The sequence below is a fragment of the Triticum dicoccoides genome, chromosome 4B (genome assembly GCF_002162155.2).
Source record: "Triticum dicoccoides isolate Atlit2015 ecotype Zavitan chromosome 4B, WEW_v2.0, whole genome shotgun sequence".
Lineage (NCBI taxonomy): Eukaryota > Viridiplantae > Streptophyta > Magnoliopsida > Poales > Poaceae > Triticum > Triticum dicoccoides.
The window spans coordinates 34,450,203-34,465,286 of record NC_041387.1 but is presented as its reverse complement, the minus strand read 5'-3'; the positions used below and the strand labels follow the sequence as shown (position 1 = coordinate 34,465,286).

General features: G+C 49.0%; 2 protein-coding genes across 2 annotated transcripts; one reads left to right on the top strand and one right to left on the bottom strand.

Moving 5' to 3' along the window:
- The first annotated feature begins 3,473 nt into the window (after nt 1–3,473).
- Nucleotides 3,474–4,262, top strand: LOC119294827. Its single transcript, XM_037573102.1, has 2 exons — nt 3,474–3,910; nt 3,988–4,262. The coding sequence occupies exons 1-2, from the start codon at nt 3,581–3,583 to the stop codon at nt 4,159–4,161; spliced, it is 504 nt and encodes a 167-aa protein (XP_037428999.1). The 5' UTR covers nt 3,474–3,580; the 3' UTR covers nt 4,162–4,262.
- Nucleotides 4,263–4,378: 116 nt separating this feature from the next.
- On the bottom strand, nt 4,379–13,263 carry LOC119294826 (dynamin-related protein 1C-like). The gene is made up of 16 exons (XM_037573101.1): nt 12,995–13,263; nt 12,823–12,886; nt 12,636–12,740; nt 11,126–11,227; nt 10,873–10,923; nt 10,710–10,771; nt 10,279–10,369; nt 10,072–10,136; nt 9,799–9,993; nt 9,595–9,714; nt 9,373–9,443; nt 8,976–9,201; nt 8,514–8,564; nt 8,166–8,394; nt 4,975–5,114; nt 4,379–4,720 (listed from the first exon to the last, which is right to left on the bottom strand). The coding sequence occupies exons 1-16, from the start codon at nt 13,127–13,129 to the stop codon at nt 4,595–4,597; spliced, it is 1,833 nt and encodes a 610-aa protein (XP_037428998.1). The 5' UTR covers nt 13,130–13,263; the 3' UTR covers nt 4,379–4,594.
- Nucleotides 13,264–15,084: the final 1,821 nt, after the last annotated feature.

Here is a 15,084-nt window from a genome sequence, read left to right as displayed (position 1 = left end):
GTCCCTCCCATGTGCTTGCACCGCCCAGACCTCCGCCGGTACTATCCGCCCTTACCGGCACCGTCCATGGCATCGGGCAAGTATTCGGCCAAATGCATAGCAGAATATTTTGATGTTGTTGTTGTTGACTCACGCCGTCCATGGCATCCGACAAGTATTCGGCCAAATGCCATAGCAGAATATTTTGATGTTATTGTTGACTTAGAAGGAAACATGATTACTCACTCAGTGGAGAAGGATGAATTGTTTTGTGAGGCATGATTGGCAACAAGTGTGGGCTTCAAGTAGGGATGAAAACGGAGCGAAAACAGACGGAACTGGGTGCTATCACATTTTTTTACCTTTTTGCAGAAGCGAAAACAAATACAAAACCCCAGAAATGAATACGAAAACAGATACTAGTAGAAACAGACACAGAGCAAATACAGAGTGCACACGGCAACAAAACTGTGTGTTGACCGGAACTTAAAACCCCCTTTGAATCATAGAGAAATACACACACAAAATTTAAGGAAGCATTAACATGACTACAAAATAATATGGTTGTGTTATCAACATAGGATAGTAGTACATGACAATTTCGTATAGGGTCTAGTTGAGTACGTGTGTGGTAATAAAAGTTGGTGCTTAAATGATTCATCGCTCATTCTGCTCATTATGTCATTGTGTGTTGTTTGGTAGTTGGGCTACAAAGCAGCCATGGGCCTATAGTAGAAACGGAAATTCTATATTCACGAAAACGGAAAGTTTCATTTCCACGTGTGTTCCATCAGAGAACATTGTTGTTTTTGTTTCCATTTCCACATAAAAAAATTCTATTTCTGTTTTCGTTTTGCAAATTTCCGTTTCCGTTTTGCATATTTCCTTCCCGTTTCATTTTCCTCCGGAAAAGCTGAAACGTTTCACTCCATTTTCATCCCTAGCTTCAAGGCATAATGCGACATTTTGGCAAAGTGTACATGTTTGGTTCAATGAGCACATGTTAGGTTGCTGGGCCATTGGGCGTTGCCAGTGACTCTAGTCCTACCTCAATTACGGGAGGAGGTTAGGACAACCTTATAAGAGAGAGTGCGACACTCCCTTCATGCTAGTCTTTTGTGATGCGGTGGGCTCTCCACTTGTAGCGATGTGTCCGGTGCGCACCAGAAACGTCCGAACGTGGACCGAAGGTTGGGAGCTAGGCCTGGGACGCTAACGACACAGGCACTACATGTATTGCGGTGTGTATGGGTAAGTGCGAATAAGATAGCCAATGGACGCGTCACTTAAGGAGCTCGTAAGTTTTGCTTCTTGCTGCTTCATGGATTGGTCATTTCATTGATTTGTTCAATATTGCAACTTGTTGATCACACCGCCATTATCTAATCCGAACGCGTGTGCACATTGTACCAAACGATGGAGTGCGGGCCCTTTACAATAATGCATTGTTTGATGAAACTCAATATGAAGAAGTTGATCAAGCTCAAGGATAGGAAGCTTGAGATGAACGCTGCTTTGGGATGATGAATTTTAAATACTTATTGATCTTTCGAGGAGTGCTTTTCAATTTAAATGTGTTTTTTTAGAAAACGTTGGCTCTTTATTAATCAAGCAACATAGTTACATAGAGTCTCCCGGATACAAACCGGAGCAGAATGAAAAACACAAAGACCATCATAGTTCATACAAGACTTAGCTAAAACATTAGACTGCCGATGAATATGCTTGAACAACACAGAAGAGAAGCTCGACGCGCCATATTTGATGTCCGACACCACTGAGCCCACCAGTGAACGATCGCGGACAGGAGAATTGACCCTCTGCACCAGGGAAAGGCAATCGGAGGCGAAGATTACCGAGTCGCATCCTTCCTCTCGTGCAAGATAAACAGCTCGGCAAAGAGCCAAGGCCTCGGCCAATTCAGGAACATGCCTTCCATTGGTAGCTTCTCGGCAGGCAAAAACACATTGACGATTAGAATTTAGAGCGACCACCCCTGCACCAACCTTCCCTAGCTCAGAGAAGATCGCAGCATCAGACATGAATAAAAGGAAACCTGGTGGCGGCAGAGACCAAGCAGTGCTTAAAGCAATGCTCTCACGCCTATGCGCAGGGTCTGGTTTGTATAGATGTAAAACGATCAGATAAACATCAGATTTACTCTTGAAAGCAGTACGAACAGGGTGCAGCTCATCTTCATTGTTTCGTACAGAATTCCACGCCTCCCAAATATGCCAAATAGTCACAACCATGACTATAGCCATTAAGTCGGAAGAACGTGAGAGGAAATCGAAGAGCCACTGTCTTGGCCAAGAAAAATTAGACCGCCATAACTTGATGTCAAAAGATTGCTTCACCTGCGACCAGACCTCATAAGCAAAAGGACAGAACAACGAGTGCTCAATACCTTCCATTTTGCCACAAAAACAGCACAAGTCAGACGTCGACACATGACAACGATGGAGTTGGACACCGGATGGGAGGCAGTCGTGAGCAAGTCTCCATAGAACCACTTTCATCTTGTTAGGGGCTTTGATAGACCAAATGGATTTTCAGTTCTTCTTAGCAGCCCATCATCAGATGTCATTTCACGCCCAGTGACACCATGCACCTTTTGAAACCGAGCAGTTCGAGCCAAATTACAAGCCGAGCGAACTGAGTACTCACCAAATTTTTGTTTAAGGCCATCTCACATAATCTTCGTCGCCATGTCGGCCAACTGGAAGCAACAAAATCTCATTGGCAATCTCGTCCTGGAAGAAAGCTCGACCGTTTCCTTGCACTAGGAACGTTGATACTCATCCAAAAGACACTTGACCTTAGCAGTAGACGGTATTGGAGACACAATTTGCAGCAAGTCTGGCGGCGTGGACGCTATCCAGTGATCACCCGTTATTCGAACAGCGGCTCCATTGCCAATGCCCCATTGCGCCCCCTGTTGCAGCAGCTCCCGACCGAACAAGATGCTTCGCCATGTGTAGGAGGTGACCTAAAGAGGATGTTTGATTTAGTCTTATTCAAAAAATAATGTGGCAGAGGGGCGGACATTTGATGAGTGGTTGTGGTTGGGTAGACTTCGCCCTGTTTGTGGATAAGTCCAAACGTGTCCTCCGACATTTGATGGGGTACGTTTTGGTGAGTCGGCTAAGACTCGTAGCACGTCGGCAAATGATGTCTTCACCACTCGTCAATGTTTCTGTGGTTGGATGGTTATAGGGACTGTGGTATTCTCAGTCCATCAGGGTTTAAATCCTGATGCTCGTATTTATTTTTAGATTTATTTCCGGATTTTCCGGCGATGCATATTTAATGGGAGGAGACGTTCCCGTCGACGACGAGGTGCCTACGGTGACTTCGTAAATTTCAAAATGATATGCCGGCTCAGTCATTCGGAGATGCTCACAGGGTAGGCCGTGCGTGTGTGTATGTGCGTGTATATGAAGCTTGCGTCTGTGTTAAAAAAAACCGTGCGTGCAAATTGCTGGAGACTCCTTCGCTCTCTGCGCTGTACCGCTCGCGCGAATACGACCGAGAGGCTCGTGCCGCCCCCTTATCTTCCCCAACCGACGCCCGTCGCCCCGCACGGCCCAGCAGCACGAGCATGGCGTTGCACTGCGCTGCCGCCGCCAGCGTCTCGCCGTCCACCGGCCCGTGCCCCCTGCCTCGGCAGCACCACCGCCAGCGCGCGCTCTGGCGCTCCCCGTTCCAGCCGCAGCGGCCACACAGCCTAGCTTCTGCCCAAGGCCCTGCCCGGTTGGCGTGCGGCGCCAGGAGGCGGGTGAGGCACGAGGAAGAGGAGGAGGACGAGGAGGAGTACGGGCACAACGAGGAGATGGCGCGGCTGGAGGCCTACAGCGAGGGGGCGCGCGACCTGGCCCTCCTCGTCACGGCCGCCGTCGACGGCGACCTCGAGTCCGTGCTCGTCTTCAAGGTACCTTTTGAGCTTTGACGACGCTTCTCCTCGTGGTGCATTTGGTTACGGATATGCCTTGCTGTGCGTTGTGGCAGGGCTTCTCGTCGAGCCTGAGCGGGAGGACGGCGCCGGACCCGGCCATGAGCGTGCTCCCGGAGCGGGCCGTCATACAGTCCGTCGACGTGGTGAAGGGCCCGTTCGACCCCAACAACATCGAGTACCTCGAGAAGGATCTGCCATGGGAAGAATTCAAGAGCCGCCTCCAATAGCTAAACAATGTAATGACAGAATTGTGGACAGATTTGTAACTCTTCTGCTGTTCGTGACCAATCGGTTTAATTGGGGATCAAGGCGTGAAACAACCATACAAGAGCAATTGCAGACAGATTGTGACTCCTCTGTAAGTCACCAATCGGTTCATCTGGGGGTCAAGGCATGAAACGACCATATGAGTTTGAGGATCGTGAGGACTGAGGAAGGCGCCACTTGAACAAAGAATACATCATCTGAATTAATATCGATATACGAATCATACAGGAGGCCAAAGGATGGCCAAAGAAGCAACGGTGTCTGTCCGTGTTTCGGTAGCCACAAAACAACACTCGGCAAGAAAGCCCGTGTACAAAGCATATGCAAAACGAATGGAGCATCTCTACTACACACGTTCTATCTGTTCCAGCCGCGACGCTTGATAAGATCAGATCATTTCCATGCAACCGAGTCGATCTCGTTCCTCGCGGACTTGTACAGCTCCAGCTTCTTCACGAGGGAATCCCTCTTCTCCATCAACGCGGGATCCTCGTCCAGCATCGCGCTCAGCTGTTTCTTCTGTGTTGCGGAAGCAAAAACAAACGGAGAGCAAGGAGAGATGCTTTAGTACAATGCCCAGGAGGTTGCTATAATACTACTTGTGCAAATGCAAATCAACACAAGGTTAAAAAATACACAAGACTAAAGTCTGGTGAAAATTTTCAATTTACCCACTGACTGGCGCGTGGGTAAATTGAAGTGGAAGATCAAATGCATCTCTGCATTTATGTGCGAAAAATAGTAGATTCAGTAAGTAGTTGGCAAAAACATACCTCTTTGCTTCCTACATGCGCATAGAAACGGTTGAGCAAGTTTCTTTTTGCCTCCTTCACCTGACAATGCACAACGGCTTTCGGAATTGTGTTCCTCAATGTATCGCAAACCATGTTGATGTAAGATGATACATTCGATCCTGAAATAAAGGGACGGCGTCATTAATACTGGTATATTGTAAACTGTTGTCGACTCTGTTAAGGTGTTGGTAGGATCAAGTACTCTACCAGGTCTAGGGCGTAGGTGGTAAGGGAAGGATGGAGGGAGACGTGGCGAGGATCGGGCGCGCCGACGGCAGGCGCCGTCGCGGCTAGGAGAGGGGCGGCGGCTAGGGCTGTTGGCGGCTAGGGTTCCGGCTCCTCAGGGAGCCGGGCAATAGGAGATAATATTCTTCTTATTGCTTGCCTTCAACAAGAGTCTTACAACCTATATTTATATCCTAGATAACTTGTAGAAGAATCAACCTAAGATAACTTGCCTAAGATAACTTGCCTAATCTGAAAATAAAAACTAAGATAACTTGCGGGCCTAAGCCGGCCGGCCATAACACTTCTCCCCGCCTGCACAAACAGCTCGTCCTCGAGCTGCAAGGTGGGGAAGCGCTTGCTTGAACTCTTCGAGGTAATCAACCAGCGTCAAACACCTTCTTGACATCTGGGGCGGCCAGGTCAGCGGCGACGACGTCCTCCGGAATGTAGTCTGCCACCTCCAGGTAGAAGAGTCGCGGGCAGGCGTGGCCGGGCTTGTAGGGTTCGTCGCAGTTGAAGCACAACCCTTGGCGGCGACGCTCGAGTATCTCAGCTGGGGTGAGCCGGCGGAACGGGCGCCCCGCGGTCGCGGCAAGGGGTGCCGCAGAAGCCTGCACAGGCCGACCCTGCGCGGAATCCGGTCCGGGTAGCGACCCAGTAGTCTGGGATGGTGATTCCTGCTGGATGGCCACCGCGCGGCACTCGAACGCGCGGGCGTAATACATGGCCGACTGGAGATCCTGGGGTCCCCGAAGCTCCACGTCCATGCGGATATGGTCCGGTAGACCGCCCACAAATAACTCGGCGCGCTGAGTGGCGGAGACGCCCGGCGCGTGGCACGCCAGGGCCTGGAAGCGGTCGGCGTAGTCCTGCACCGTGGATGTGAAAGGTAAGCGGCCGAGGGCCGCCAGTCGGCTCCCGCGGATAGGAGGCCCGAACCGGAGGAGACAGAGCTCCCGGAAGCGCTCCCATGGTGGCATGCCGCCCTCGTCCTGCTTGAGGGCGTAGTACCAGGTCTGCGCTGCGCCTCGAAGATGATAGGACGCGAGCCAGGTGCGATCCGAAGCGAGCGTCCGCTGCCCTCGAAAGAACTGCTCGCACTGGTTGAGCCAGTTGAGGGGGTCCTCCGTGCCCTCGTAGGTGGCGAAGTCCAGTTTAGCGAAGCGAGGGGGTGTCGGCCCGCCGTGCCCGGGGGCGGCCGTAGTTGCCGCCGGCGCGTATGCCGGGTCGGGAAGCGCCGGGGCGTAGTTCACCGAGCTGGAGGGGTGATCAAACCGCAGGGAGGGCGTCGGGTGTTCCGGCGCCGTGGAGTAGACCGGCCCCGAAGACGAGCCGATCGCCCAAGCGGGGATCGGCGATGGTGACGGTGGAAACTGCACCTGGTGCAGGGGCCGACCCGTAGCCCTAGGCGCGGGTGGTGGTACTGTCGATGGCGGCGGCGCCTGGTGGAGCTGCACCGGCGCCTACGGCGTGGGGGCCGGCGGTGACGCCGGAAGAAGCTGCTGGGTCTGGCCCTGCTCCGAGGCGCCGGTGCCCAGGTTAGGGCTGGGCGGGGCCGGTGGAGGACCCTGCTCCGAGGCCGCTGGAAGGTAGGGCGCGACGGAGGACGGCGCGGCCGGCACGGTCCAGGTGGGCCACTGCGGCCCCGTGGTGGCGAGAAGTGGCGGGGCTGCCGGCGCGATCTGCGGCGGCCACTGCGCCCAAGGCGGCGGTGCGGCCGCTGGGGCGGGGAGCGCCGGGTAGCCTCCGGTGACGGCCCCCGGTGCCGCGTACCACGGAAGCGCCTGCTGACCCGCGGCCATGGCTGGATGGAGTCCGGTGATGGCCCCCGGTGCCGAGTACCACGGAAGCGCCTGCTGACCCGCGGCCATGGCTGGATGGAGTGGTGGGGGCGGCCCGTACGGACCTGCCAGGTAGAGGCGGATCCCTTGAACCGCGGTGACGAGGTCGTTGAGGACGCCCGCCATGGCCTCCGGCGTGAACTGTTGCGGCTGCGGGGGAGGTGATGGCGGCGGCGAGTGTTGGACGGGGGCCTGTGGCTGCCCTTGGCCCGGCGTGGTGCCGGGTGCCGTTAGGACCGGCGCTGAGAGCGACGCAGTGGTGCCCACCGAGAGCGAGGCCGTGACGCTCGGCGCAGAGGCGGCGGTGGTGGAGGAGTTGGCGGGCAGCGGTGGTGGTGGCGGTGGAATTGGCGGAGACATGGTCGAAACCCGGTTACCTGATACCAAATTGGTAGGATCAAGTACTCTACCAGGTCTAGGGCGTAGGTGGTAAGGGAAGGATGGAGGGAGACGTGGCGAGGATCGGGCGCGCCGGCGGCAGGGCGCCGTCGCGGCTAGGAGAGGGGCGGCGGCTAGGGCTGTTGGCGGCTAGGGTTCCGGCTCCTCAGGGAGCCAGGCAATAGGAGATAATATTCTTCTTATTGCTTGCCTTCAACAAGAGTCTTACAACCTATATTTATATCCTAGATAACTTGTAGAAGAATCAACCTAAGATAACTTGCCTAATCTGAAAATAAAAACTAAGATAACTTGCGGGCCTAAGCCGGCCGGCCATAACAGGTGTATACGTAGTGATTGAGAGAACAAAAAATATTTGTCCATTGAGAGAATAAAGAGTAGTTAATGCAATACTTTCTAAACTCAACTCTACGATGATGCTTTCAAGAAGTTAATATGCGATCTGAAGATAGATATAAACGCATGCTGTTTGGAAGGCAGAAATTTCACATGAAACAGGAACCATGAAAAAATTTAAACAATGCAAACAGGGCCTAAAGCTGGATGTACCACCAGCTACTGGTAATTGGTTGTCTAGATATAAAATTGATTCACATGGAACTTGTTTGATCTGTCATTTGAGGACTTCATTGCCTTCTTGTGTTCATCCTAAAACAGTTGCCCTGACCAATAGTCCCTTGAAAAGATTGAATAGTAACTTACCGATTCTTCTAAGATGGTTGTCCTGATATCTGTCGTTGGCTGGAGTGTTGTTGTTAGCTCCTTTGTCTGGTTCAGTAGGAAGTTTCCTGAAGAACTCTACTGTTAGGTAACTGGCCTCCATGTCAACTAGACGAATAACTGTCTTTCGGCCATCCTCACGGAATCTTTCTAGGCTTTCATTTGCTGCTGCAGCTATATCTGATTGAAGCGTTGGGAAACGCTTTAATTCCTGGCACAGTCAATGTAGCCATGATATATAAGAAATGAGAAACAGTCCAAGGCAAGAGTGACGTCTGACAATCACTCATCCATAACCAAAGTTCAACAAAAATAAAAAATAACACTCACCTCTGTTGCTGCAATCGATCTCCGGACTAGCTCCTTCAATACCAAATGGACCTGCAAATTATGAGATCATCAGCAAGTGCATGTAGCTAACAAAATTATGCTCCCGAACAAGCATTGCTATCATATATCCTCCATATGTCAAAAATGAGAAATGTGAAAATTCCATTCTCGCTCTAGTCTCACAGCTTCCCCATTTGAGCATGCAACAGACTTACTAAACCACTCCCGTGTTCAGTACTTTGGCAAGATAATGGTTCCTTATTATACTACTTCCGAAGTTTCTCATAGTCCAGCAATATCCTGAGTTAACTTTATAATGAATAAATACCATAAGCTAGAACCTAGATTCTAACATGAGAAGATTAGTTAAGTTGGTTTGTTTATATATCAGTTACTGAAACATGAACCAGTTGCTTAAACATTAAGGAGCCTCAAAAGGAGTCATGGATAAAAAAGTTATACCGCATCAACTGAAGCTTCAGCTGGGCCCCTAAAGTAGCTGAGTGAACTATCTATAAGCCTTCTGTAACCTTGCTCAGGAGCAATCAAATGGGGCTGGTAACCATCAGCCTCAGAAATGACTTTTCGAACATTTTGCAACGAAAGATGTTTATCAAAAGGAAGCTTTTTCAGTGCTGCAGGTAACTGGTGGTCAAAGACACCATAAATGCGATCTCCACCTGGTCGACTGGTAACAATGATAAAGAAAGGTAAATTATTAGAAGCATTTTTCCAAACAAAAAGGGAAATCATGCTTGCAGTATCTTCACCATATATCTAGGAAGCATGTACAAAATGTAAGGCATTATTATGAAAGTAAAAAAGTCACATGTACAAAATGGCTAGTTGAACATCTTACCCGCCATCTAAGTGCTCTTTAAAAACACGGTCAAATGCGCGACACATGTCCAATATCGTATACAATTGTGCCTGTCGATTATGTTAAATGTATGAGAGAAATGTTATATAAAAGTTGTTCGGGAATATAGAATGTGCTTGCCATTAACATCACTGTAAATGAACATTCCAAGCTGTGGCGCAAATTACTTTTCAGCTTTTATGTTACTATGGTAATTCTTACCCCAGCGTCACCTCCAATTGGCCTACCAAGTCGATCCAACTCAGCTTCAATTTCATCAACTGTCTTGTTGATCATTGATATAATACTTGGAATTTTGGCTTTGATCACAGCCTCTAAATGCTGGATAAATAAATGGAAATACATCAGCAAACAGTTTATGCAAAATTGAAAATTTTGGCAAAGTTAGAGAGCAAATGACCTAACCTGTGACAGAAGCTTAGCAAGATACTCAGCACCCATTTTATGTGCCAAATGACCATAATCAGGACTACTTTGAAAGTACTCTTGTTCTTTGCGACGTGCTGCGAGCATGTCAACATTTTTGTTGATATCAGCCTGTGAACGGTTGACAATGCCCACCCAGGGGTGCTGCAAGCGATATGACCTCCCTTCGAGTACCTAGGGTCAATTAAGAAAGGAAGGTTTAAGTGATATGCTCATCGAGGATGAGTTCATAGCAATTGCAAGACCACATACATCAATAGCATTGGTACCCTTGTCCATCAAATCAAGTTTTGTTACAACTCCAAAGGTCCTTTCACCTGAAAATGGAAAGGGATGTCAAAAGAAAGAAAAGAAACTTGCCAGATTACCATGGCGTGATAACGACAAAAGGTATATTTACAATTCTTGTTTTATGCAAAGTAGATTTGAAATGCTGCAGGAACAAAACTCAAACTGCACCTGTAGGATCCACTTCCTTAGCAAGCTTGATAGCATCTGATGTTGCTATATCTTGGTTTGCTGGAGAGATAGCCAATATAATAGAGTTTGGCTGAAGTTTCCAGACAAAGAAAAGAGGTCAAGAAAGTTATAGATTTTAACCAGCAAAATGGTCAATCGTCTTTGCCTCATGTAATGATGTAAATAAAAACAGGACTCGCGATACAAATATAGCAAGAGACCAACAATGAACACAAACTTAAGACTGGTTCTTAATTTATTATACCAATCCCAGAAGGGAGAAATATATGCCGAGACAGCACCATTATAATACCATATTTATTTGAGCTACATTTACTTCATGAATATTCCGTGCTATGCTATGCCAGTTCTAAGCATTACTCATGTTTTAGCCTAATCAGTATAGCAAACCACAGCGGCGATTATTTTACCTTGTCAACATAAGTCCGGACCATGTTTTCAATATCTTGCACAATAGACTCTGGCTGCCCCTCTGTAGTAGATAGTTGCAGTTAGGACAGTTATATAATAATGCAATAAAGAATTTTATGCTAACCAAAGAAGAAGCAGCTAAGTCAATAAGGGAAACATTACCTACAGCAACCTTTGTCAGTCCAGGAAGATCAATAAGTGTCAAGTTAACAACTGCACAAAAAAGGTTCCAAATTAAGCTAGTTCAGAAGGTAAAAATAAAATAACAAAAACTAAGATATCTAATCAGCACGTAGAAATCTTTAGGAGTACGTGCAATATAGTGCAGCAGCATGAACACATTTTGCCAAAAAAAGGCTATAAATTTGAGAAGTAGATACACATCAACAAATCTAAACAAATACCAAAGTCTTACCATGTGGAGAATATATACTCAAATGGATAGGAACATTTGATATTGCTTTCGATTTTCCAGTCATGCGATCAGTTTCATCAGCAATCTCTTTCCTAACAGCAGCTGCATTAAGGTTTTAACAAAAAAATAACTTAACATCACCGTAATACAAACAAACAAAAGGGCAGATCAGTAATCACATATGCTTTTATGTCTTACACTAATAATAAAACAATTAAACATCAAGATTATCATGCTAAATAACAGTGAACATCCCAGAACTTAACAAGTACAACTGCCAGGAAAATGAACTGGTTCACACGCTTTCACAAACTAATGCAGTTAATTCTTCCACAAATGAAATTGCCCAATTCTAGATTGAAGTTATTGTTCATGGTACATAAAGAAAAGATAAAGCAATGTAATTCATTTGATTGAGCGCTACAAATAACTAAGTTTGCTGCATGAGGAAAACTAAAATACTACATGCTCACCATGTACCATTGGGAGTACCTGTTGTCATAATGCATGGGTCTTCAAAGTATTTAATATTTATACACTGCGCATAATTCTTAGATGTGTTATAGCACTATACATGTTCTTTCATTGTTGAGTACTCTAGTACAGCTTATATGCTTGGTCATTGGCAAATATTACACTAGTGAGAACATGTAATGCTAATGGCATTAGTTCCTATGGAATCAAATATATGTTCGCAATTACTACACTAGTGAGAAGCATGTAATGCTAATGGCAAATATTACTTCTGAGTTGTTGGCCACAGTGTCATTTACTCCTTAGTTCACACCGTACAAAGATATTTGATCGTGCGGTATGATTCTATGATACTTTCCCCATTTATAGATACAACAGTTGAATATTTTGATATGAAAATTGTGAACATACATTTGATAGTAGGGCGGTGTTTATGCTAAGTGCATACTTATTTTCAGAAGATAGATCACATAATAGATGTACTCCCTCTGTTCCTAAATATAAGTCTTTTTAGACATTTCAAATGGACTACAACATACGGATGTATGTAGACATATTTTAGAATGTAGATTCACTTGTTTTGCTCCGTATGTAGTCACTTGTTGGAATCTCTAAAGAGACTTATATTTGGGAACGGAGGGAGTAGTTCAGTGCACCAAGTATAAGAAGGTGATGCAGAATGCTTTCTTCTATCTATCTCTCTTGGGTTGGTTACAGTTTCAACAGTTGGATATTTTGATGCAAAAGTGGCAAAAATAGTAGGGCAGTGTTTATGCTAACTGTATTATACTTATTTGTAGATGTATATTGAAATAAGTATAGTTAGGGAATGCAGGATGCTTTCTTACATGTTTCTCTTGGGTCGGTTATAATTGCAATTGAGAGCAGCTTTTGACAACACTAACTAACAATTTGAACTGAAGAAACTAATTGCAACTGAGAGCAGATTTTGACAACACTAACTAACAATTTGAACTGAAGAAACTATACAAGCTGCTGGGCTGCAAGCAGGCACAACGGAGCATAGGCCTCTTACCAAAGTCGGAGAAGCGCTTCCGCGGGGCGTGGAGGAACTCGGCGTACTCCTGGCCGCCCTCGGTCTTGTGCAGCTGCAGCACTAGAGGCCTCCTCGTCACGATCCCTGATCAAGCCAACGATAACGCAATTCAGTGGCTCAGGACCGACTACTTGAAAGAATAAATGGCGATCCGGCGCGGGATTACCAGATCCACGGGGCAGGAAGTCCCTCCCGACAATGCTCTCGAGCACCGACGACTTCCCGGAACTCTGGAGGCACGAGAAAACGCAGGCAATGAGTGAGCGGTCGAGCGGGCAGATCTGGGCGCGGGGCCGGCGGATCTGGGGGGGCGAGCGGGGGCGGGGGCGGGGGCGTACCTGGCCTCCGACGACGGCGACGGAGGGGAGCGCCTCCCAGAGCGAGCCCCCGGCGCCGCCGCCGTGGTCGCCGAGCACGGTGCACGCCTGCTGGATCCGGTTCACCAGCCCGATCAGGCTCCCCATCGTCGCCATCTCGGGCGAGGCCCCTCCCCCCGCCGCTCCGCGTGCAGTGGTCGCCGGCGGCGAGCGGGAGCAGGTGGACGGCGGCGGTGGCGGTGGGGGTGGGGATCTGCTTGCCGGAGTGGGGAGAGGAGGAGGAACCGAGAAAATGGGTTAAGCTAAAAAGGATTTTAAAAGCGGAGGTTATATGTGGGTTCGGGGGCGGGGCGCGAGCTGGGTGAACCGGGCCTTGCTGCGCCGGCGTGGGCCCCGCGGAGGCGGGATGGGCGGCTGCGGGTGGGGCCGGGAGGTTTGTGGCGGTTGGACGTGGTGGATGGTGGGTCTGGGGTGTGGACCGGGAGCAGGGAGCCGGAGCCGTTGGATCTCGGCTTTGTGCTGCTGCTGCTTCCAGCTGCGGGCGACCGACGGCTGGCGAGTGGGGCCCGCCTTTCTGGTGCGTGACGCGTGAGCAGCACTTGTGCCTCCATTGGCGCACCTCGCGTTTGAAATCAACGGTGGGGACGGAGGCACACGGACAGCGCAGTGTTAAAACAGTACGGCTGTCACTTCTGCCAGTAAGAACACGTTTGATTGCTCGCATTATTATTATTTCCTTTGCGTACTTTTTTTTTAGAAACAAGACCGAGGCCCGGCGTTGAATCAATGACGCTCTTACATACCAGACGGGCACACAACACACGCAGACACAAACAACATTAACACGGACGCACACAAAACAGCAAAAGGATGCACAAAACGATGTCTTCGGTCGACGCCGCGATCTTGTCAAAGAGGAGACAAAGCCAGGGAGGTGAATTGTCGCCGGAGCTGTCATCAAAACTCCGAGGCCACACCGGCGTCACGCCATCCGTCTCCCCTACCGAAGAAGGCTACACCTACCCTCTCGCCCTAGCTCATAGGGCATGGCGGAGTTGCCCCCGGGCATGCATGGACATTGAACAACCAGATGCCCAAGGTAGGACGACGGGCACCAGCACCTCACCTCGCGAAACACCTCATCCATTGTGACGCTCGCCTTCAAAACACACCACGACACACGGCCCAAGCAGCCGGACGAAAGCACAATCGAAGACGCGGAGAGAAGAAAATGCATGACGCCACATGGCACACCTGCCACTGAGCAGCGCACCAGTGAAGGACACACCGACCGCAAATAACGGCTGACCACCTGCACGAGATCATTGCCCACCCTCTGTTGTCCAAAGGCGACGCCTTCAAAAAGGTGAACGACGCCGGAGCGCCGTCGCCGCCCAAATCCGAAGGATTTTTATTTTCACCAGTGACACGCATGGGAGGCAACAACAATCCCACCCACCCCTAAGGTGTTGATCTCGACCAGCGAAGCGATTTCTTCATCTTCAGACCCTAATCTGCGGCAATGGAATTTCTCAGATTCATGTCGGGGCGAAATCCCAGCTCGGCTTGCCGATGCTAGCAGTGGCGGCTCCCGCATGTGTTGTTCCCCTTCTTGAAGACGCTTCCATGGCCGTTATCTGTGCCCCTCTTCGAGCATCGACGGAAACCCCTTTTTTTCACTAACTCGGCGGAAACCCTTGGTCCGATTCTTCCTATCGAGTGGTGGTGACGTCACGACGTCGCTCCCCTTCTTGAAGGCGCCATCTTGCTCGCGCGAGGCGTCCCAGGTGTTGGATCTGGAGACGATTGGCGTCTTGCCGGTTCGACTTGCCCCTACCTAGGCTTGGTGGTTTAGCCGTGGGTTTTTTCCTTTGTTTGGGCTGAGCATCCTGTGTCTCTCTGCTACAGGTCTCATGTTCACGCCTTCTCATGGATGCATTCGTGCCATTTGTTGCACCGTCTTATACTCATTCTACTTTCATTCTATCGATGCAATGATACGCAAGCTTTGCGTATTTACGAAAAAAATAAGTAACTAAGCATGTGAAAAACTTGTGTGTATGTTCTATACAAATAATGTGATCTAATTAATTATTCTGTGGATTATCCCT